This window comes from Solea solea, chromosome 20 (assembly GCF_958295425.1).
Source record: "Solea solea chromosome 20, fSolSol10.1, whole genome shotgun sequence".
Taxonomy (NCBI): Eukaryota; Metazoa; Chordata; class Actinopteri; order Pleuronectiformes; family Soleidae; genus Solea; species Solea solea.
In genome coordinates this window covers 14,404,091-14,429,860 of record NC_081153.1, presented here as the reverse complement: position 1 = coordinate 14,429,860, position 25,770 = coordinate 14,404,091, and the positions used below count along the sequence as shown (strand labels likewise).

Here is a 25,770-nt window from a genome sequence, read left to right as displayed (position 1 = left end):
GCCCGGGGGAGGGAAGACTTTGTCCGGATACGTGGTGGAACTTGAGGCGGTCCTTGAGTCCCACGCACACAGATAGTCCGGGATCATCCCACCCAGCAGCTCCCAGTCCACCATTTACCAAACTTTAAAAAAAAAAAAAAAAAAATGGCACCGTCCACTTCACAACTCTTGTGTGCGCTTGTCATCGTGTTTTCCACCTCAGTCGTGAACTCCCAGTACGAGAAATACAGCTTCAGGAGTTTCCCCCGACACGAGCTGATGCCGCTGGAGTCCGCGTACAAGTACGCGCTGGACCAGTACACCGGGGAGAAGTGGAAGGACACGGTGGACTACATGGAGGTGTCTCTGCGTCTCTACCGGCTGCTGCGGGACAGCGAGGCCTTCTGCAACCTCAACTGCAGCTCCGTGCGCCTGGACGACGAGCAGAAGTTCGCGGAGTTTCCAGAGCTGCGTGCGTTCGGGAACGTCGTGAAGAGAGCGCAGTGCCTGAAGCGCTGCAAGCAGGGGCTGCCCGCGTTCAGACAGACCATGCCGAGCCGGGACACCCTCGAAGAGTTTGAGAAGAGAGAGCCTTACAAATATCTGCAGTATGCCTACTTCAAAGTAAGCAGACTTTCCAGTGCATGGGGATCCTCAGGCAGTCTTGTATAAAGCACCAGCATCAGTTTTTTTTATATAATATTACTCAAGTTAAAGGCTTAAAGTATATGACAATAACTGAACTTAATGATATCTCATGGTAGGGCGAGCTGTTTATCAAATGTGAGGTTGTGGGTTCAATTCTACATAAGGACACGTATGTAGAATTGAACCCACAACCTCACATTTGATAAACAAGACACTTAACCTCATGTTACAAAGTGTGAATGATAAAGCTGTAGTGTAAAGCAGCTCATCAAGACTAGACAATATAAATACAGACCATTACCAACTCTTCTTCTTCTTCTGGTTTTATAGTAACAAGTAACAAAGATAGTTAGAGGAAATGTAGTGGAGTAAAAGTACAAGTTGCTAGAAATATACCAATATAAGTTGTATTGGTTTTACATGTTGGTTCACCAGTTTCATATGTGAAGTAGGTTTTACCAAACAGTATTATAACAAAAAACAACAAACATAACAACAAGATAAGATGATAGCAGTTCAGGATCAAAAGAAATCAGATAACATCAGGAAAACTGTAAAAATAAAAATAATGACCAACAATACAATGTAACAACACCACCTACAACTTATCAACAAATGTTCAAATGTAGGACTGAAGGTTATTGACAACTGGGTATGAAATGAAAGTGTGCATATATTCATGTATTCTTAATGTAAATAATACTGCATCAAAATACACGTAGGTAGAGACAATAAGTAAAAACGAATCAATCAAAAATAGAGGCATCAGTATAAATCTATACATGCTACACTAGCTCCTAAATTAATTCTGTTATGTGTATCTAATTATTAATCATCGTCAAAGTGTTAAGACTGTACAAGCTCCTCCTTGTGTCTGCAAGTGGTTTGTGGAGGAATACAGTTTGGGATCACAGTTGGATTAGATTTAAATCAGGCCAAAAGTTGTAATATTACATTTAGAGGTTTGTAGTTGTTGAGGTTGAGCTCAAATTAACTTATAATACACAGACAGATGAGTTAAATCAAAGGGAAAAGGCAGATCACAATTAAATGAAATGAAATGAGACATTTAACAAATGCAAAAGCTACCACATTGGTGGGATTCATGCATTTTGCATTTTGCATCCCACCATGCATTGGTGGGATTCTGGTTTGCATTCATTTACCGCTAAGTTATTAATGTGTAAAGATATTTAAGGAACAAAAGCAAATTTTTAAAGTCCCCTTTGTGCACAGACAGTAGAAGAAGAATGTAAATAACTCTCTCCAAAGGGATTTCAATTAACTTGGCATTGGACATTAAATTAAATGTCAAGACTTTGTGAGTATAAAAGTTCATTCTTGGACTGATACACTGCAAGGTATTGACTGGATTTGATTTTAAAGCTATTTCTGTACAGCCAGTATGAACAGTGACCAAGAATAATTTCAGTTTATACAGTTTTACGTGATCCCACCTGTCTGTTAAGAAGCATAGTGAACTGATGATGACTAAGGATCACTTTGTTGGCTGGCACCATCATCAAAACACTCCTCTTGAGAAAATGGGAAATGAACTAATCTCTACTAAGGTAGTAGTTTGATTTTGGCACCTCAGATTATCCAGTAACTTGGCATAAATTGGCAGTTCTTGGTCATATTATCTGGCATAACATAGGGTTAGTACAGCATTTGTATAGTTTACTGTAATGAGAAGCACACACACACACACAAACAAAATAATCAACAATAATATGTGTTTGTCTCAGTCGAACAACCTGGCCAAGGCCGTGTCTGCAGCCCACACCTTCCTGCTCAAACACCCAGACGATGAGATGATGCAGAGGAACATGGCGTACTACAAGAGTCTGCCCGGTGCTGAGGAACATCTCAAAGACCTGGAGACAAACTCCTACGAGGTATTATACATTATACTGTGAGAAATACACATGAGAGGTTATACCCATAAATCCACATGTCTCTGTGTGTGTGAACATACACACAAACCATCCTATAAATGGCTCTGTGGCTGCTGACGTGGACGCTGTCATGGGAGGGGTAATACTGAGCTTGTGCTTCCCCGTAATTATCAAGGGCTGGCAGGGGTTAAAGAGGTGGAGATCATAGAGGTATTCTTACCACCTTCATTGTCTCACAGATAAAATGTAATGTTGTGCTATTGAGATAATGACACTTCACCAATACATGCATCAGCACATGTAAAACATCACACTGCAGACATAAGAAGACAAAACATTTCATAACTAGCACTGTTGCCTCACAGCAAAAAAAGTTGTCATGCTTTATCCTCCAGGATAAAGGATGAGGGTCGCGGGGGGGGGGGGGGGGGGGGCACCGGTGCTAGTGAAAGGCAGGGTCACACCCTGGACATGTCACCAGTCCATCACAGGGACACATAGAGACAAACAACCATTCACTCTCATACAATTTAGAGTGCCCAATTTGATATGTTCTTTTGGACTGTGGGAGGAAAGCAGAGAAACCCACGCACGCAAGGAGAGCTGGTTCATTTCATTGCTTGGATTGGTGATATTTCCTTCTTGCTATATTACATTTTTTAAACAGTAAGAGAAAGGTCCAGCAAACCAGGAATTGAACTGTGGATGCTATGAAAACACGGCTTACATCTCAATATTTAAAACTGCTGTCAGCGAGGTCAGTGTTTGACTGACTTTTGGGTCACTTCAACTTCCTAACGTCTGCTGTAGCATTCAACTCCCCCCACTCCCTACGTCATCCCACGAATGTGTTTGGTAAGCAGGAGCCATTCATTCATGAGGAAAACAGAGCACAGGCGACTCGCTTTTTGTGAAGTACACGCTCCAGATTGTACAGACACTGATGTCAACTCATTAGACGTCTCTGCAGAAAGTGATAAAGATAATAATAGTAAAAAAAACAACCATCATATTCTAACTTACTCATTCTATCGCTTTATCCTCCACATGAGGGGCGAAAGACGGAAGATCCTGGACAGGCTGCCAGTCCATCGCAGGCCCAACATACAGAGACGAAACAACCCTTCTTTCTCACATTCACGCCTGTGGTCAGTTTAGAGTGTTTAATTAAGGCCCTCGGTAGATGGGGGATTCAAACTGGTGACCTTCTTGCTGTGAGGCAACAATGTTAGCCACTATTATACTGTAGGACCCCAATGTTCAACGTGTGAATCTTTCGATCGTACGACAGTTAAAAACTGAGCAGTTTGTTTTGTCACGTTGTATCGCAGACACTGTTTGTGCGTGCAGTGAGGGCGTATAATGGAGAAAACTTCCGTACCTCAGTATCGGACATGGAGCTCGCGCTGAGGGACTTCTTCAAAGTCTACGATGAGTGTCTGGCTGCATCAGAGGGTCCACGCGATGTCAAGGACTTCAAAGACTTCTATCCCTCCATAGCTGGTCAGTACTGATAGAAAGATCCTCCTCCAGGCTCTCTCTGTGTCTCTCTTTAACATTATTTGTTCATTATTGATTTCTCTTCAACCCAGATCACTACATTGAAGTCCTCGAGAGGAAAGTGAATTGTGAACGTGACCTGACTCCAGTTGTCGGAGGATTTGTTGTTGAGAAGTTCGTGGCCACCATGTACCACTACCTGCAGTTTGCTTATTACAAATGTGAGTACTCCACCTGTGACCACAACATAGTTATTCTTCAGGATCTCAGTGGAAGGTCAGTAGTGTTCGTGTCTAACTTTTAAGAAAATCCCTGGAACGAGGTCCTTGTGTTTTGTGTTTTCAGTAAACGACCTGAAGAATGCAGTACCATGTGCGGTCAGCTACCTCCTGTTTGACCCGAATGATGAAGTTATGAAGAACAACGTTGCCTATTACAAGTTTCACCAAAACAAGTGGCAGCTGACAGAAGAGGACTTCCTGCCCAGATCAGTAAGACATGTTCATAAAATGCAACTTATAAACTCAAAATCAAGCACAAAAAAGCCTTAATTTTGTTTTTTTAATCTACCTGATTAGATCTATCCAATGTCTACATCACCTCTATACAGATGCATCCATCTATCCATCTTAAAAAACTAACAAAGTGGGAAAATGTGGCAATGTATAGCATGTAACTTATAAATAAATGTCCGTCCTGTCACTCAAAGAATTTGAGTACAAATGTAAAGAGTGAAACTTAAGCTGGAAAACAACAGGAGAAACACACAGGACTGAATCACAACCAAAGACTAACTGATAAACCAAACCAAATGACCCAACACAGGCACTGCGGAGCACAGGCAGTTATTTTGCTTTTCCATTGGCGATAGTACCTGGTATTTTTTTAGTTTTTTTTAGTACCTGCTCTGGTGAAATTCCAAACGAGCTGAGGCAAGCTGAGCCGATACTATGTTTGACATCATCAGACTGCCGTCCATCGATTGGTCAGAGTGTCGTCACTGGAAGAGTCATGAAACCGAACAATGCCGAACTGTAGATCAGTTAAAAGCACTTAAAAATCCCGAAACCTTGCGTTAATCTCCAACATTTGGCACGGAAATGTCTAAAATCTTAATAATTTAAGGTGAGGTGTAGTGGAAGAGCGGCATTATACTCCAGGGAGGCAGGGACCATCAATCACAGGTGTGACAAACAAGACACAGGTGAAACACATTAGGGTGGGGCAGGCAATCAGGGAAGACAGCACAGGAAGCAGAACTACGCACAAGGTACACAGGAGAGAGAAAAACTTCAAAATAAAACAGGAAACAACACAAGTTGAATAAATGTTTAACTAAAAGTGACCAGGTGACACATCCCTTTCAAACCATTGTTAGTGATGATTTAACGGAGCAGCTCCACGCGACTCTCTCTGTATTCAAATAAAACAGTGTTGTAAAAGAGCAAATCGTCATAGACAGTTCAAGAGCAGGAGTTGTGAACGCAGTAACAATACTTTTAAGAACACGGGCACTGACCAATGGAATTTGAAGGAAAAAGCTTCAAATGAAATTAGTTTTGTCATTTTGAGTTCAGAGAATACTCCAAGCAGAGGTGGCGGCAAAACTGAACGCTCTTCTCCCCCAGTTCAGTCTGAACGTGTGAAGCAGCGTGAGGGCTTGTAGTTCTTTGCAGAAAAACACAAATAGGAGGTGTATGTATGTATGTATTCGTATGTAATGTATTTGCTCAATGAAGGCCAGCCAGATCTAAGATATAGTTCACAGTGGTGTGTGAGGCGACTACAACCAAATAAAAAGACGTTTGGAGACGTTTGGCTGAAGCACTCATTATGTAAGATGTTGCCATAATGTTACATCATAACAGCAGCAACAACAACAACAACAACACAAATCTTACTTTCAGCATGTTTCCCTGTTACTATTTCTGCAAGGATTGATTGAACTGATTTGGCGTTTGTTTCTCCATTGTGTCTTTGTTTGACGTTACATTATTGTTGTGTTTGTGTGTGTGTGTGTGTCTGCTGCAGGAGGGAGTGCGGTACTACAATCAGACCACCATGCAGCTACAGATGCTGGAGTTCTCCAGACAGCGTCTGACAAGTGATGATGAGGTATGTGTGTGTGTGTGTGTGTGTGTTTACAGATGCTGGTGTGTCACTGCATCACACATAGACAACATATATAAAAATTGTAATGTAAAAATATGACAGAAAGCTTCTAGCCCACTAGGATCAGCCAGTAAATTCCCATGGAGTCTGTTAAAGTGTGGATTAGGTCGTCTGCAGATCCCGTGGACTGTGTCCTCAGGTAACTTGTGAAAAAAACCGACTTCAGTGTGGTCACATGACGTCCTGCAGTAGTACGACGTGTGTCCTGTCTTTACGCGGCTGCAGTGTCACAGACAGCCACGGGGTGGCAGCATCACATTGCATTTCTTAACATTATTCTGGTGCAGCACAAGGACTTGAGGGCGGCCCAACATTAGATAGGATTATACAGTACGCTGCATGGAACACCAATGTTTAGTACACTTTGATTGTGACCTGTGTCATAATGCAGAGAAAGACAAAGCACAGACGGGTTTATTTATTCACAGCCACACAGTGTAACATGTCACAGACCGTCCTGAGTCATCTCTGTTTTTGTGTGTCTGCAGGGGGAGGTGGTCGAGTTTATAGATGAGTTCCTGGATGAGGATAAATAGTCCACGTTGGAAACACTGAGAAACAAACACACACACACACACACACACAAAAGAAAATCAAGCAGCACCAGTTTGTATTTATTGTTATTTTTTTGTAAAAGGCTCTGTTTGGTCACTGTGGTTTTAACCTGCAGCTTCACGTCCTGAATATTAATCCTAAATCGTCCACAATTTGGGATTCATCCATTTCAGAGGGATACACACACAGTGGTTGAATGATTTTAAAGGCAATACTGAAAACAGAGACATTAGAGTATTTTTTACTGTTAAGTTAATGAATTCCTCTCCTCTACTGTGACTAATAGTGATGTTGTCTTTCAAAAAGTGTAATTTTACAATTAATGCTGTCATACAGTTAATGTTCTGGTCAATAAAAAATGTCATAAAATTATTACATGATGCAGTTTCCCCTCAGGCTTCATTTGTTTTTGTTTTTATCCTTTATTTATCCAGGAAGGTCCCATTGAGATACAAGATCTCTTCTTCCAGGGAGTCCTGTTCAAGATAGCAGCAGATATAAAACTCACAACAGAATGCAAAAGTTAAAAGGAGGTTATTAAAAGAGAGTAAAAACTCATTTTGTTTGTTCTAGGTCCACGGTTCTCAAACTGTGGTACGTGTACCCCCAGTGGTACGCAAGCTTGCTCTGGTGGTACTTGGGGTAAATCAGAAATACTGTTCTACTGTATATACCAGTATATGTGGGTAAAAAATAACAACAAAAAAAAGATAAATAAAATAATAATTAGAGTCACCTTATTAGATCTTCATCTAATGTCACTTTACCAGTGTGTGAAGTAAAAGTGAGGACGAGCAAATTATCTTATTGTGAATAAATCTGCCTCCTGTTAAAAGTCTATTTACACCACTGTATTTTAACATTGGTGATAATAGTGTTACTTTGAGAACTCCATATTTTCTCAGGTGGTACTTGGTATAAAAACTTTGAGAACCACTGTTCTAGTTGTTGTAAAGCAGTAGTTGACACCCGTAACGTTTTATTACTGCCTCCTTCTGTGTCCAACCACAACCACCCAGGACACAAAAAAGAACCAATGAGCTCAAAGAAAGCTGCGAAACGTGACAACATGGAAGGTGGAAACAGGGGAGTGTTTCATGTTTTGGACGGATCTGAAGGAGTGAACAGCACAGCAGGATGTTTGCAAAGAAGCCGTCAGATGAAACCCAGTGCTGTGCTGAGAAGAGACGAAGAGACACGGCCAGAGAAAACACTGAGTTGTTTAATAATGTTTGAACATTGAGTCTCCGTGCAGTTTGTCACACAGTGATGTTAAAAACCCACAGGGGAACATTGTCTCTGTATTACAGTGTGTGGCTCGCTGTCTCCTCTGCATTGTCGTTCGTATTTTATTGCTTCTCTTTGTAAGAATGCTTTATTCTACAAATGTCCTCTTAATTTATACCACATTTTGTGAGAGAAGCAGAAGATAATAGCCGCTAAAAGGAGTTTGGAAATGGTCAACTGAGGTCACAGGTCAAGGTCACATGTCACACTTACACAATGTGAAAAGTGAGTGGTTATGTTTGACTCTGCTGGACACAAATCTGGAAACAGAGTTAAAAAACCACCACGGAGTCACATGTTTAGAAGTTTATTGAGACTAAAAGAACACATAAACTGTACAGTACACACTTCTGTCTGACATCACACACACACACACACACACATGCCAGGCTGCTTGAAATAAAGGATAAATTGATGTTTTACTTAATTGGATTTCATGCACGTCAAGCATCTGCACAAAATTACAAAATTCAACATTAGTACCATTAAAGCTATTCTAATGATTGATTAATGTCAGTCCGGAGGCGTCAGATCATGTGGTCAATCTGGTATCTGGTTTTTATTAAAGTGTTACCCCAGCAGCCGATTATTGGGACTATACAGTACTTTGTTTTTCAACAGCAGAGTGGAGAAGTACATGTAACAGGCAGTGGGTGAGATTCATAGTGGTGGAAAAGAGTCGACTCCCAGAAAAGACGAGAGGAGCTCATGTCTAACGTGAACTGTGCTTGTCTTAGTTATGCTTACAAGTATGTACAGCAAGTTAATCGGGTCATAACATCATATTTACACACAAATATAGACATAACGCATGCCCTCACCCACGAATAGTGTTAATGTATTATTCACGTACCACAACATAGAAATAGTTAATGAAATGAACCAAATCCAGCAAACTCTTATTTCAAAACAAAACAAAAACACTTTTTATAAACCAGCCGAGACGTTATGTTGGAAACACAATAGAAATATTGAATTAACATTCATGACTGAGGTCACTAATATCTGCTTTGCTGACCAGTCACCACCCTGTGCTGTCAGTTATAGTAAGTAAAGCACTTCAATTTAAATTATTCCAATATTTTGTAGTCCGTGTGCATGACAAGAATAACAAACTCTAATATCTAAGTTAAAACCCTCTTGTAACTACTGGACTTCGATCACATTTGCACCTTTTCTTGATTTTTTCATTAGAGTAATCATACGGGACAATACAGAATGCTACAGAACCACAGTAAAAGCTTTTAGCCCAGGAGAAGACAACCACATTTATCAAATGACTCACATAACGTTTTAACCGAAATTTCATAATTTTGCTCAACAAATTAAAGGAATATGTATCTTTGAAAAAAACCTAAAAAACAACAACCCTCTACAACAATCAACAATCAACAACAAATAATGTGTCAGAAAATAAGTAAGTAAACACAAACTACTTCTATTGTTGTCTTAAAAACATTTATCATGAGAGAACAGTGTGAAAATGAACCATGAAACATTAAGACCTCATACCTGATATGATATGATATATGATAATGTTGTGGAGCCAATTTTAACCCAAATCTCTCCAGTTGATCTGTTTTTATCAAAAATAAACAAAAACTCACGCATTTAATCAAACTTTAACATTTGGGTTGTTTCTGTCTGTTGCCATGGCAGCACCACAATGTATGATCTCTGGTCTGAATGCTGTCAGCATCCACTCTGCTCCTTCAAACTCGCCGCACCGCTGAGCGGATTACACAAACCTGAGACAAATGTGCACACACACACACACACATCACATACTCTCTCGATCACACACACACACACACACACAGGGCTGAGTCTGCAGTCTGGACACCCGATCTAAATTTCTCACCAGCTGACTGTCAAAACCAACAGAGGCTGGAGAGTCACAAAATGTCTCTCTCATCATACTTCTCACTCTCACCATTTCCCAGCCTTGTTTTCATTTTCTTTTCCCCTTTTATTTCTCCTCATACCACTATAAACCATCATCATCATCATCATCATCGTTGTCATTTTATTGTTTTTTCACGCACGTGTGACAAAAGCCAGGTATCTGTTTTTGGGACAAACGGTCCAAGGCTTCTGTGATCGTCTGAAGTTATCTTAACTTCAGAGAGACTGACATGGATTCAGTTTTTTTTTTATATAAATGCAGCAAACAAAACAAAAGATTTAAATCCAGAAATCCAGAACAGCACACATTGAAAATGTAAGTCAACATAAATGACAGCAAAAGTAATACAGACAATAATCCAAGAGCTTTAGAGAATAAAGTCTCAGTTCTATTCAGGCAGGCAGGCCATCTTGGGAGTTTTCGAACCTGGTCATTTCATTGCAATCCCTTTTTTCTTTTTCTTTTTTTACCAGTTCCTGGATCTGAGTCCAGTCCAGACATAGGCACTAAACCACCCCCGCCACACACTAGAGCTTCAAATATTCTGAATAAGTATGACAAAGGTGGGAGAATTTCCTTAGACTTGATAAGCAGGAGAAAAGAGGTCCTCCAATGAATTCTGAATCACTGAGGAAATGTTTAGCTCTTTAAATGTGGGGGTTGTTTTGTTCATACCCATCTAACATCTTCAATTATGCAGTAGTTCCTGGTGACATGAGGGGCCATGCTTTCATCTGAATCATCCCACTTCCTCCTGAACGTCTCTGCCCTCTGCCAGTGTCCTTCTTTCCTCATCCCTGGCTCTTACACTTTTTGCTGCATCTCTATCTGTTGGCCGTGTCTGGTGTGACTCTGGCCCTTCCCGTTCATCTCATACATCGAGCTCTTCTGCTGCTGGCGTCGGTAACACCACACTCCAACAATGACGGCCGCGGCTAGCGCGCACACTGCCACGATTATGGCGATAACTGTGGGACCTTGGAGGGAGGAGCTTGGAGGACGGGGAGGGCAGTTATCACCTATACAGATCGTCTCCCCGATCTCCCCCTCCATCTCCCCCCTCTCACCAGTCTCACCGGGCAGGTTGTGCTCCTCGATCACTCCAGAGAGGACGTCGTTGTCGTGCACGGGAGGAGCTGGGCCTTGTTTGAGGAACGGGTGCTCGGTAAGGTCTCCATGCCAGGAGTCAGTGGGAGCTGGTTGTTGTGTGTCATAGTCAAGCGTGTCAGAGTATGAGGTGGAGTCTGAGGGCTCTAAAAGTTCAGGGTACGGAGCAGGAGTGTGGATGTAGCCAGGCCAAACCTCCATCCCTCCAGCTTTACCAGACTCTACAGTAGGAGATTCGTGTTCCTCTGGTGAGATTGTGTCAGGGACAGGTCTACGAATTTCCACGTCGTTGGGTCTATCTGTTGTCCTGGCAAGTGTTCCTCTCTCTCTGTGCTCTGGTTTCACGCTCTCAGTTGTGGACTCTCCTTTTTCTGCCCCCACTGGAATGACAGGGTAGCCATCAAGCCAGGTCTCATCTGTCGTTGTCTTTTCTCCTGCTCCTTTCTTGGTGACGTTCTGAGGCACATCTGTCGCTACAGAAAAGATAACATGTGGATGCTCGTCACCATCGTCTTCATGGCTCTCATGCTCTTCAAAGCTGTCATGGTCATCATGGACATGATCATCGTGTTCGGCGAGACTGTCTTTGTTGTCCTCTAGATCATACTGCTCCTGACCATCATCATCATCATCATGGTCTGGATGCTCCCTTGGGGGGACTTCGGGGGGCTCTCGAGCATCAGCGTCACGATCGCCAGTCTCATCCTCGTGGTTCTCGTAGCTTTCATGGTCATCGTAAGTATCGTCTCGCTCGTGATACTCCCGACTGCCATAGGGAACTTCATCGTCTTCATGTTCTCCCATGTCATAGTGATCACTGTGGTCGTCATTGTCGTCGTCATGGTGGTCCCATCGGTCCAGATCGTCAGGTTGCGCTGGGACATGCTGCTGTACAACATCGTCCTGATCGTCTTCTTCGTGGTGACTGTCATGGTCGTCTTGATCATAGTGTCGGCTGTCATCGTGATCGTCTCTGCCATCTGGCTCACGATCGCCGTAGCTTTCTGGCTCATGATCATGGTCATCGGCATCATCGTGGTGCTGGTGCCTCTCTTGGCTCTCTTGTTCTTTGCTCTCCGCTGATTGGGTGCCTGGATTTGTGGACACAGACTGTCCCTCCTCCTGAAAGGCCTCAGAGGGGAACCAGAACATGTGCTTCTGGGAGAGAAGAGAGACAGGTGCTTCTGTGGCTGTAGCACCCTCTATCCTCACCACCTGCCTCCTCTCCTGCTCCCACGTCGGGTGTCCTACAAAGTCTTCAACAGCCCGGTCTTTTTCCTCTTCCACAACATGCTCTCCGTGCCGGTCTTGATATTCCACAAGACCGTAGCTCGTCTCTTGTTGCTCCTGGCTAATCTTCCCGTCTGAGTATGCAGCTCCGTGTACCTCCTCGTACACTTCGCCATGAGCCTCCTCTGGTCTTTCAGTATGGTGTTGTTGTTGTTCTTCATCTCCTTCTTCTTCTTCTTCTTCTTCATAAGAATCTGTGTACTTGTCCTCATAGTCTATGTGAGTTTCAGTCTCATCTGAGGAAACACAAAGAGGAAGCAAACATGCTTGTTACACAGTGCCTACATTTTGGAGTGATTAGTACCTTTCGCATATTTCCATATTTCCAGTTAAATGAGCTATGGGATTTTTGATAGGCTTCACTTTGGGAATTTGTTTTGCAACTAGAAGACTATGTTCACTTTTTATCTACAGTCAATACTTATGTCACACACCAAATAAAATCAGAAGAAGAGTTGGTAATACTCTGTATTTATATAGTATTTGGCTAGTCTTGATGAGCTGCTTTACACTACAGTTTTATCATTTACACACTGCAACATGGGGGTTGAGTGTCTTACTCGAGGACACACATGGACTTGCAGAGCCAGGAATTGAACCAACAACTCACCCTACCACTGAGCCACCATGGCTCAATCCTAACTTCACTTTTGACACTTAAGTACAGTAAATGTCATATACTTTCAGACTTTTACTTAAGTAATATCATAAAAAGTGATTTCAACTTCTACCAAAGTCATTTTCTGGTCAGATACTTATCAAGTCTCCCTTTTAGATACTTTATACAAGACAAGTATAAATCAAGTATCAAGTATCAATCAAGTATAGCTAACCATGGACGTAGTGTGGCATTCTGCCTTGAGAGAGTCATTTCTCGTCAGACCCTCTGCTATGAACTGGTCCACACTATGGTATGTCACGCTGGGGTGTCATCGCAGCCTTTTTCTTTCCGACTCACAGTTAAGACTCTGTTTCCCCAAAAGGCAGTCATGAAACGCGGCTCATAACACTGGGAGCTAACAAACGAGGAAGTGAGGAGGCTGACCTTTGTGTGCTGTCCTGTCTGGCTCAAAGCTCATAACTTTTTTCTTTCTGCCTTTTTTTACACTTCAGCCCTGTTCTCTAAAATAAACAGCTTTAACACCTTTTTTTTTTTTTTTTACCTTTGACACAAATCTGCACCAGTCCATACCACTCTCCACAGCTGTCACAGAGCAGGCTGAAGGCACTGTGTCCACTGGGCATCACGTAACCTGGCACGCACGTGTACAGCAGCTCGTCACCCATCTCAAAGCCAGAGTGACCCTGCAGACGGGCGTTAGGAAAAGACGGCGGGTCTCCACATGGCACACCTGCCAACAGCAAGCACAGAGGTGCAGTTGAAGTAAAAAAAAAAAGAAAGAAGAAGGCACATTCAGTATAAACAGTGGGAAGTGACTGCGGAATCTGACACTGTTAAATAAAAATGATGCTGTCACTATCCATTATTCTATACAACTCAAGGGAAAGGGAGCAACGTGGTTTGCTCATTGTTAACCTTTTATTAATGTTTACTTATGTATCATTATGTGCTAAAAAATATCTACAAAATACAAAAACACCTATAGTTTTTAGGTTAAATATTCAATGCCACAATGGTCAGGTTTGGAAAGCTACTTAAGAAGATTTTTTTATCAGATTCTGTACGAATCAAGACTTAACAGGTTTTTTTTTTTTTTTTATATTTCCTCGCTCATTAATCATCACATGACCCGTCAGATTTATCTTGTGTAAATAAAACTGTATCAAATGTAGTCCAGACTAACTCCACCTCCAGCAGATGCAAACATGAATCACTTACTGGGACAGTCTTGGCTTCATGACCCTCAGTGTTTTATCGTGCAGACAAATATCTGCATCACTTTATATTAAAGATACAGAATTACAGTTATCATGTGAAAATGACATCATTTGTCACAGACCAAGGTTCTTCCTTACACACTGATGCATTGTGTACTTCTATTGTAATACTTCAACTACTACTGTATGTATTTATTTTGCTGCCGTCTTAGTATTAAAACCAACCTTTAGTGACATGAATTGCCTGTATGTACTGGAGTAGAACGACAAATCATGTGTCTTCACTCACCTTTATCTTTGACACAGAAGGCTTCCAGGTGTGCTGTGTCCGCTGTGACATTTTCTGTTCTCACATCCACGGCTTTCAGTGCGCTGCCCACAATATTACACACTGTGGTCCTAGAAAACACACACGACATTTATGATATGTCATTTAAAACCACAGCTTGGTGAGGAACTGAACGTTCACAAACACACAAAGCAAACAGCCGGGAGCGAAGCACAAAAGCACCCTTTAATGACGGTCGCACTGTGGGCGGTCATAATTAAAGTCAATGTGTGAAAGTGTAATGCACACAAATTAAATCCCTTAGGTACACACATCATGTACAGGGATTCTTACATCCTGTGGTACAAGGCAAGTACATTTACAGCAATCTTTATTCTTTTAATTACAGTTTTGAGGTACTTTATTTAAATTTTTTTTTTTTTACAATATATATGGATGGATGGATGTTTTAGAGGGAAATTTAATTTTTTGTTTCACCATATATCTTTAGCAGAATATGATTAATATTTTTGGTTTGTCACCTTTCATAAAAAGGCTAAGTCTGGATGGGTCCCTTTGTTATGTTTGAGGTTTCTACAAGTTGCTGCAACCAAAGAGACTCTAAATGTCTGAAATGTATTATTTTCCACGTCCTTATCCTCCACACGAGGGTTAAAGGGGGCTGGAGCCAATCCCAGCTGACGTGGGGTGAGAGGACACTCGTCAATCCGTTCCCCAACATACACAGACGAACAACCATTCACTCACGCACTTGATCAATTTAGAGGGTCCAGAGGTGCATGTGTTTGGACTGTGGGAGAAGGCTGGAGAAGCGACACGTACACACAAGGAGAACTTGCAAACTCCACACAGAAAGCCCTCATTCAAACCGGGAGATGAACCAGTGACCTTTCTGCTGTGATGCAACAACCCCTAAAATTCCTCACAGCATACATTAGTATCGGCTAAAATATATGCACATGTTGAAATCGTTCAACGTGTTATACACAAGAACATATTGTTGAAAGAGGCCTTGTTCTTGCATAAAAGGTAATTTTAGTTTGGATACTTAACGTGCATTATCCTGCTGAACTAGGATTATGAATGCAGGACTTTTACTTGGTCATTCATTCATTCACCTTCTACCGCTTTATCCTCCACACGAGGATCGCTGACATGGGGCAAAGGGCGAGGTAGACCCTGAATAGGTCTCCAGTCCATCCCAGGACCACATAGAGACAAACAACCATTCACACTCAAGCAATTAAGAGTGTCAGATTTACTTTATTGATCCTCAAATCTGCACGGGACTGTAGAAGACACACAGGGAGAAAATGTGTGGCCCACTTTTACTTACTAACCAACTAAAATGTACCTATACAAACTTTTCTGAATATGAACATAACCGGAGTACATCCACAACTGACTACACCAATGACAAACCTGACGTGAGAAAGAATATCTCATGAACAACTGCAGCTCTGTGTTATTTATGTGTTTGGGTGACGACATACACACATTTGTGCTCACTCTGTCACCATCAGACGTGTTGCTTTGTCAAATATTATTCCAGCGTGACATCAGAGGCCAACAACAGACATCGTGGCTCCAAAAATGCTGCCGTATCAGCAGTCGTAGGCCGAGGCACAATATTATCGCAGTATGACATTTCAGGAATAGATGTTCCCATGCACTCGCCCCCAAAAGATACAGCCGACCTCATATAGAACAAAGACAACATCGGGGATTTAATACAACACATATGCCATGAAGACCAAATGAATGATGTGGTCAGTTCACAAGGCCTGCAACGAGCTGTAGTGGCTAAAAACGCTGAGCTGTGCTGTCTCACGTCGTTTGCATCATCGTCACATCATTTATCATCCAAAAGCTGCAGATAAGGCCGATTCAAACTTCCCAGGCTAATCATCATCATGTTCCCATTGCAGCTCTGGGCTGCACACGTTTCACTGAGCTCCAAGACATTATTGGAAATGATTACACCGGTAATATTCTAAATCATATAGCATTAAATGAAAAAGGTATGGTCCAGAGTGAGTGCATTAGTTAAGTTAATCAAAGCGTCAAGGTAATTTGAAAGAATTTGAGCGGCAGTGCAGCTCGAGGCTGTGAGAAGAGAGCAGCGTGAGTCATGCCGAATGTTTGTGCGACGGCAACATTAGCTTATAAGGACAAAAGCTTGAGAGAGAGAGAGAAGCAAAAAGGAGTGAGTGAGCCAGAAATCACCAAGAAAACAGTCAGAGGGAGCCCAAGATTCTTTTCACATCAAGCTATATCTCAAACAGGCATCTGTGTGTGTGTGTTGCTGGCATGACGTAACTGCAGGAAAAACCCTAAAGATATGTGTGTTTGTATAAGACTGAGTGTTCATACAGTAAGTTGGTATTGTTGTGATTGGTTTCTATGGCAGCAGTTCTTTGACTGACAGGTGAGATGCAGATGTTAGGGCTCTGGACTACGTCGTTACAAAAGAGACCTGAAAATGATGTTGATGCGTTTCTGAAGCATATGGATCGACTGGCATGGACATCAACGTGTAAAGCTTATTAAAGAAAGGCACAAATGTAGGTGTCACTGATAACATGGATGATGGCTCTGTTCATGTCAGTAAAGCGTGCAGACAGAAAACTGAGCAAGCTGAATGGAACTCAACCATCATTCATTTGGTATTTGGCAGCACAGTAAAATATGGTTATCATTTTGTAACAGGGACGTGGTATTGTGGTTAAAACCATCTTATTTATACAGTAAAAAAAACAAATAACAGCTTGGACATAATAAATTCCAACATTATAATATAGTAATTTACTAATTACCAATTCCAATTCCCAGCTATTACCTGGATATTACTTTGGAAATGACATGCCATTGAGAGTGTAAACTGCACAGTTTGTATTGCACATCTTCTCGATATGTCTAGGGAAATGGCACATGGTGGTTTAATGTTTAGTGTTCACATGTTAGGCATGAATGGATAAAAGATAAGAATTGGGACATAGTGGTTTATGGGTGTAAGACACTGAGCCTATGGTCTCAATCGTGGATTCAAATCTTACTGCGCATGTTTGTCCTTCTTCATGTCTCTCAGTCTGTGTACCCTCTCTACTGTCTTCAAAAAGTACACATGTCTTCACATGTGATAACTTTCACAGTAAAACACAACCTGAAGTATCTGTATCATGTGCTGATGCTTGACATTAAAACCTTTTTCATAGCGGACGTTATATGTCACGTTGGTTGAGAAATGCAGAGGGTGGAGCTTCTGACTGTGATGTGACACGTTTTTGACATTAACCATCATCATCTTTACTAACACTGCACAAGAGGGATATGAAGTGAGTGCAGGTGGAGAAGCTTTTGAGGAGGTGGTGAGAGGATGAACTGAGCGAGACGGACAGAGCCACAGATAGATGAGACACTGTGAAACATAGTAAGTGGGTGTGAAAGCTGATGTCCACTGTCCAACATGCAGGGAGTGTGCAGAAAATTAAAAAGAAAAAAAAAAATCATCCGTCAGCATTTCCACTGAGCACAAACTTCTGGAGGTGCACTGAATAGTGATTTTGAGTATTTATGATCTGCAGTATGTTTAACTGGCAGATAATCGCTATAAATAAGTAAAGGCACCTGCACCATATTGAACAACATGTAACTTGCAAGCGTGTCATCTTATATGTGACACTGCATAAATCAGGCTGACATATTTTTTCTGTCATATGCAATTATTGCAAAGTTGTCAGTACTTGTACCCCTCTTCTTTCTTCAGGCCCAAATCATCTCTGTCTCTCTCTTTCTGACTCTGTCTCGGGGTGCTGAGAGCTGTGTGTCATGTTACTGCGGAGACGAGAGGTGTAAATGGAGGCAGTTGTCGACATGACACCCCGGCTCTGAATTCCCTCCTCCTCCAGGAAAGAACAGAGGAGCCTTTCTCCCCTCTGCGTTTTCTCTTTCCCTCTTGAAATGTGTCACTCTCCTCTTCTATCTCCCCGCTCTCCCTTTAACCGCCGCTGCTGCTTTTACTTCCTTTCTCTTTCATCCATTCCTGCGACCTCCTCATGCACAAGCACAGGCACTGGCACACAAGTGATGACCTTTGGCATCACTAGAAATCAGTAGTCCTCTCTACACATTCCTGCAGAAAACAAATGAATGACAAACACTTCTTTGATATTTCTTACCCCACTGTGCCTCCGTGGAGCCATCCACGCGTGCACGGAGAGAAGAAGCACTCCTCCACAGCATGACGGAGCTCCTCCGCTGATGCCAAGCGAGCTTGTTGTGAGGCACACGCCCGCTCAGCATCTCTGAAGCCCAGCGGGCCAGAAGAGTTTCTCAAGTCCAACACGAACACCCGACCTGAGAGGAGAGACACCAGGGAGTTAGAGGAAACCCTCTGGAACTTCTGTGACAGGCATAGGTGGACATACTGACTGTGGACTAAGGCCAAATTAGCAAATCACAAAGGCTTCACTTGACTTGCTCTGTTTATGAATCGCCACGTCAATTAAAATGACACATTCTGGTACTTGCATATGAGTATGGAAGTGGATATTTAGAGGGTATCTCGTGTGGTAATGCTCCATCTTGTTTCCAATCTATGGCACGGTAAATATTGAACTGAAGCTTGACTTTAAAATTAGTCTGATCAAAACACTATCATATAAACTGCATCTTGTGATCTGCAATAATCTGATGAGGCGTGTGAAGAAATCAGATTAGTAATCAGAGTAGAAATCATACTAGTATAATACAACTACTACTACTTCTTCTTAAACTACTAATGATTAAGGATGAGCCGATACCATACTCAGCATCAGTCAAAATCACTGGATCAGATATCGGACAGAGAAAAATTTCAAATACAATCCAAAAATCCAACATATCACGTGCTTCACTTTGCGCTATGACTGTATAAATGTAAATAAAAATCTCTAACAGCATTTCAGCTGAGTCGTGTTTGGCCTGTTCATTTGTTATTTATGGGAGAACAATATTTGTTCGAGAATTATGTCGTTGGAATGACTCAGCACAAATGGGTTCACAAATGTTCTATGAGTGCATCGGACTAATATCAGTATCGGCAGATACTTGAGATTGTGATATTGGTATGGGAGACTATATATATATATATATATGTGTGTGTATATGTATATATATATATATATATATATATACATATATATATGAATAGCCCTTTTCAACACAAGCTTACAAAGGGCTTTACAATGCTGAAACAATAAAAATCCAGCAATTGATATACAAATAATATAGAAAATTAAATAATATATCATATATAATATATGATATATTAAAAAAAATAAGACGTGTGCTAAGATGAATAAAAGGCTTTTGTAATCAATAAATACATCCACATGCAGGTGCAGATCATTAATTAATCAAGACATATTAACATCTTAGCCACAACAAAATCAGCCTAATCGACGCCAGCTGCTGCAGGACACATTCACGGTCAGTTCGTCACCACATCATATAAACTAAAGAAAAGCTGTTAAAAACCTCTGCGTAAAAACACTGAACCAAGCTGAACTTGAGTGCGCACTGCGCGCTCTAACGCCATGTGTGTCCATTACGCACAATGTTTTCAGACGTGTACGGCTGTATTTTGGTATATTTACATAACATTTTGATTACAGAGCAGCAAAACTCTCTGTGTGAGAGGAAATGATCTCGTTCGAAGAATAAAGACACGAGAAAACAGCAGACAGGTGCTGGTCATTAGCGCGCGCGCGCTTCCACCGTTGCGCGCTCTGAGTAACGGTGTTAGCTTCATCCACCGATATGTAACTGTGACTCTTGGATAACGATACGAACGTTGACTTACCGTCTGCAGTAACAACAGAGGTGACCACAAGACAAGCCAGGCATCTTAAGACCAGTGATGAAACTGTTCGGTTGCAGCGATCCAGCATCGTAAATCTCAATTTTTATGTTGGGGGGGTAAAAAAAGATTCCAAAAACTTTAGATATTTTTCACAAAGTTCACAGTCTCACAAGGTGAAAGTGACAAACTGAGAGCAAGACTCCTGCTCTTCTCTGCCGGTGAGTGAAGTGAAGGAGAGGCGGGCTGGTTCAGTGACAAGTGCGGCCACTAACGGAAAGAAAACGGTCAGAGCGGCTCGAGTGCGAGGCGCGTTTGTCTCCACAAATAGTCGCCCTCGCAAGCAGATGGAGCACCGGTGTGAAAACTCGCGCGTCCCCGTCAGTAAATACGTCACGGCCTCAAAATCTTCTCGGTGGGTAAAAGCGGTCAGAAGAGGAGACTGCAGAGAGGAAGAGGAGGGGGAGAGTGGAAAAGCTGCTGCTGCTGCTGCTGCTCAAGTGCCCTTGAGCAAGACACATGAAGTCTTAACTGTTCATTAACTGTATGTGTTTGTTGTGGGTGGGTGTTACATTAACTGGTCATGGCTAAGGTCAGGATTGAAGGAATGAAAGAGTGACAGTCCTTCAAACGATTAAAAGTATATATCTGTGTGTGTGTGGGTGTGTGCTTTTATTTATATCTTTGTGAGGAACCAAAAAGCGTGAAACCTATCTGTGGGGACATTTTGTCTGGGCCCCCATGTTAAGACCTGGTTTTAGGGTAAGGGTTAGGCTTAGGCTGAGTTGGGATTGTTATATGGTTGTATAAATGTATAGGTTTTGGATGATACCTACTGTGTTGGTTTATAAAGTGGAAATGCTGGTCCTCACTATGTGAGCACATTTACTCGGTCCTCAGTATGCAGCAAGTACAAGAATGTGTGTGTGCATGTGTGAGGTAGATAAAGACAGATGACCTTGGCCTCTGAGCAGTGTTTTTCATTGTTGCAGTGAATCTGCAGGTGAAGATATCCTTAACCTACACACATACTATAGCCACAGCAGTAAAGCCACGGCAACGTTACAACCAGTAAAATAACACATTGCAAAGCGAACCTGGGTTATCACTGTGTGCACTCATGCTTCTTTTAATAAATGCACCATGTCCACACAACAAATAACCATTCCACTCCTTCTCTCCCTCTTTCATTTGCATATGCATCACATGCACGGAGGCAGTGTCAGATTTAGTTTTTAGTATGAGCCTCATTGGAACTAATATCTGGCCACTTCCTCATCTAGAAGCAACCTGAACTTTTTTCCAGCCTCTGAACGTCTCTTATAAGGTGATAATCATTTGGAAAACACTGAGGTTTGATCATCAGCAGTTCTAGGACAAGAGGGAAACTCTATGACCTCATGAAGAAGATGACTGAAATACTTTAGAATCTACTGGATTACGTGGATCTCAGTACAACACCCTTTAAAAGTCGAATATACTGCATTATTTGTATAAATTAAAAAAACAAATATACACATTAAAGAGAGTGGACATATTCTAGATTACATTCTACTTTTACTTTAAGACTTAAACAAACCTCAGGGAGTGAGGACATTTTGGCTGGTCCTCATCTTCTGAGTTAAGACCTGGTTTTAGGTTTAGGGTCAGAACTGGGTTAACATTAGGTTAAGGGTCAGAGTTGAGCACTAAGTTGTGATAGTTAAGGTTAGGGTAAGGTACAAGGGAATGCATTATGTCTATGAGTGTCCTCACTACGAATGCTGTGCAAACGTGTGTTCTGTCTTTCTTTCACATCCTTCCCATTTCTTCTACACAAGTCCCTCAGTTCACTCTGTTTACTCTCTCCCTCATTCTCTCTCTGTTTTCTCTCTTTCACATGCACTCAGGCCTCCCTCATACTTTCACCATCTGAATGTGCTGCTCAGAAGGTTTAGGTGAGGGGGTTTTAAGTGGGCTGAGATCCTGAGTCATGCATTTTTAGAGCAATTTTGGGAGGAGGAGGAGGAGGAAGACGAGGTTGTGGAGGTCATTTAGTAAAAGGGAGAGTGATGGCAAGAGAGACAGTGATTCACACCTGCAACATCTCAGAGGAGGCGGGTGAGAATTGTGTTTGCTGCAGGTGTTGGGGTTGGGGAGGGGGACACATCACACAGGTGTGTAATCAGTAGACGCCCATTAGACGACCTGTGGAGATAAACACACACACATACAGTATGATGTGCACTCACGCACGTCAACCACAAGATTGGTGTGAGTATGTGTGAAAGCAGTGACTCTCCATGTGAGACATGTCCTGTCAGAGTGAGCTGTAGTGCAGGTGTGTGATTGACTCAGAGGAAATCATTGGTCATACTGTCGGAGCCCGGATGACAGAGGGTAGACTAGATGTGTCTCCTTGGCAACTGCAACCTAAACCGCGATGGGGGACAGGGGGAAAACAGTGGTTTTAAGACTCATGTTTATGTGCAGTGGAAAAACATGTTTTTGTATTGGACAGTGATAAACTATGTGTGTACATACATGTAGGAGCCAATCTGATCACTTATCCTGATTATCGAGTCTTGTGTTTATTTACACTTTGATTGCTTGTTATGGTGACAGTGGCCGAGTCTTTTTATGTTTACAAATAATTGCATCACCAGCATATCCACCTTGAAACAAACTAACAATAAAGAAAAGGAATTCAACCCAAAGACACATGGTGATTAGTCACCATGTGTCCAGACCTGTTACTGTCACAGGTGTGTAAAAAAACAGAGGACCCAAACGCAGATTTTAAAATATAACAAAAAGAGCAAAATGTAAACAGTAAAACATGAGCCGAGAAACAAACACATTAATGAAAACACAGCCGACTGAATTATGACCAAACACTGACACTGAGGAGCACAGAGACTAAATACATCAGGTGTGACAAACAAGACACAGGTGTGACAAACAAGACACAGGTGAAACTCATTAGGACAGGGCAGACAATCAGGGAAGACAGCACAGGAAGCAAAACTACACACAACTGTTCAACTAAAGGTGACGTGGAAAAGCCAGGAGTCGTGACAGTTGCACTTAACAGAGGTGAAGAACAAGAAAAACAACAGAAAAACAAGAAAAACAACAATTATTGAAACATGTGACGACATAGACACACACACAGTACAATCAAACCAGACCAGGCTCTACTCGCCTCGCCTCTTAAGGTAGTATAAAGTAGCAATAATTGTGCAGAAGTCACAAAATTAGACAGTTTTTCTTTTATTTTGTTCAAAAAAACGAGCCAAGCGAACTCCTAACTGTGACACATTTCAACATTTTGAGTACTTTTTGTTCAGGTGTGTTAATATAGTTGGTGAAAAATGAAAAACAAAATCATCAGATTGTCTAGGTTGTGCTGAAAAAGAGGATATAATACACTCTATATTGCACATTCATATAGCCTCTGTATATACTGTACATTTAAAAATAATTGTGGAAAAAAGCAGCCAGAATGCTCAGTGTTCTAAGGGTTAATAAACCAATAAGGTGCAATAAAAGAAATTTTAAAACCAGTATGAACAAACTTCCTCTTCTTTTGGTTTCTCCCTTTAGGCAGCAGCTCCATCTTCATCATCCTTCTTCAATATAATCACTATCCCTCCTATTCACATGACCAAACCATCTCAACCTGCGTTGTCTCCCAATAGGCTAATTTCCAAAATAATTTATTCAAAATAAATGAGGCTACAGATTAGGGCGAAGTGTCAAACTATAAATGTGTCTTTTTGTGTGTACTTTGGATAAAGGACATAAGTTAAAAGTATTCAAACACCTAATGACTCCACAAACATGTCAGATGTTCACAATCTGAGGCGTCTGAGCAGAAGGGTTCGTCTGAAAGAAGAGACAGACTCTCGCTCGACATGAAATATCGTCACTGTGATCGCCGGGACACATTCAACAGTGAGCTGCCAGCCACAGCTGAGTCAGGATATGAGAAAGGCACAGAGCTATTCCAGGAAATGACTTCATTAATTTGACTTTTGATGAGCGTTTGTTAATTACCATGAAGTTCAGTCAGACACTGTGGCCACAGGACTGAAAAAAAGAAGAGATGTGAGACTAGATGTAACATGAGTGCCATATAAAATATATGAGTTCCACTTTGTGTCAGCATGTTTACATACATTATGTACACAGTATGTGCAGTATCACAGTATCTGAGTCAATAAACGTATGAACAGCTGTTACAAATTCTGCTCTACCTATGATAATAAATGGTTTAGTATAGTAATAAATGTAATAGGCAACAAAACTGAAACTGAAACTGAAAAACTGAAAATGCAGAGACATGAGTGAGAGAAGTGTTGTCATGAAACAAAGTACAAATACTTTGTTACGGTACTTAAGTACAACATTTACATATATGTACTTAACTTTGTTATTTATATTTCTAGCAACTTTGCCTTTTACTCCACTACATTTCCTCTAACTATCTTTGTTACTCGTTACTACCAAATAAAATCAGAAGTAGAAGAGTTGGTATTATGGTCTGTATTTATATAGAGCTTTTCTAGTCTTGATGAGCTGCATTACACTAGTTTTCAGCCATTCACACAACTCATTTTTTGATACTTTTACTCCTAAACCTTCAGTACATTTTATATCAGAAAATTACTTTTGATACTTAAGTACAGTAAATGTCATATACTTTTATTAAAGTAATATTATAAAAAGTGACATCTACTTCTACCAAAGTCATTTTACTTAAGAAAAGTTACTTTTAAGGTACTTTTATACAAGACTGATATTGTCAATACACTTGCCAAATAACAGTGCTTAAGTGATTTAAATTCCACCGTTACAGTTCTTGATGACAGGTATTAGTGTGGTGGAATAGAGCGTCCTCTCGTGGTGAATGGTGAGGACTAGTCCAAAGATTTTCTTTTCTATCCGAGATCTACAACTCGCGCTCGAGTCTGTCTGCAGCAGCTCTGTCTACAATCCTGCACGAACACTGGCACAAAAATATGGATCGTTCAGCTTATTTTTCATTTTTGATCAATAACAATATAAGTGTCTTTAGACAAACATTAATATGCAATAGTTAACATTTGCTGCGTTCCAAATGTCAAAACATGCCCCTGACCTTTGTGTGACATAGCCTTTATATGTACTTGATATTTTTCATTTTCATTTTTTTATTTTTAATTATCATGTCATGCATAGAAAATATGCCAATCCCAAATCACAAAACAAAACACTACTAATGATACAGACCACTAAGTCAGAGTAGAATATAAATAACACTTAGGCTAATATACACAAACTAGGCTACACATATATATACATTAAACATAAACAAACATTCATTTAGTCATTATGTGATAATATACCAGTAATAAAGTCTATATAATAATACAATGAGTGAGTAATGTTCCCTTTTATAGTTTAAACTCATTAAACTCATGTTGTTGTAATTTGACTG

The 25,770-nt window shown here is 41.2% G+C and overlaps 2 protein-coding genes across 2 annotated transcripts; one reads left to right on the top strand and one right to left on the bottom strand.

The window, feature by feature from the left end:
* Nucleotides 1–9: 9 nt before the first annotated feature.
* Nucleotides 10–7,132, top strand: crtap (cartilage associated protein). The gene is made up of 7 exons (XM_058618721.1): nt 10–603; nt 2,376–2,525; nt 3,857–4,028; nt 4,118–4,246; nt 4,371–4,516; nt 6,057–6,140; nt 6,686–7,132. Exons 1-7 carry the CDS (start codon nt 145–147, stop codon nt 6,731–6,733), a joined length of 1,188 nt encoding a protein of 395 aa, XP_058474704.1. The 5' UTR covers nt 10–144; the 3' UTR covers nt 6,734–7,132.
* Nucleotides 7,133–9,427: 2,295 nt separating this feature from the next.
* Nucleotides 9,428–20,803, bottom strand: susd5 (sushi domain containing 5). The gene is made up of 5 exons (XM_058618718.1): nt 20,313–20,803; nt 18,649–18,826; nt 14,471–14,580; nt 13,506–13,694; nt 9,428–12,578 (listed from the first exon to the last, which is right to left on the bottom strand). The coding sequence occupies exons 1-5, from the start codon at nt 20,398–20,400 to the stop codon at nt 10,750–10,752; spliced, it is 2,394 nt and encodes a 797-aa protein (XP_058474701.1). The 5' UTR covers nt 20,401–20,803; the 3' UTR covers nt 9,428–10,749.
* Between the last annotated feature and the right edge of the window lie 4,967 nt (nt 20,804–25,770).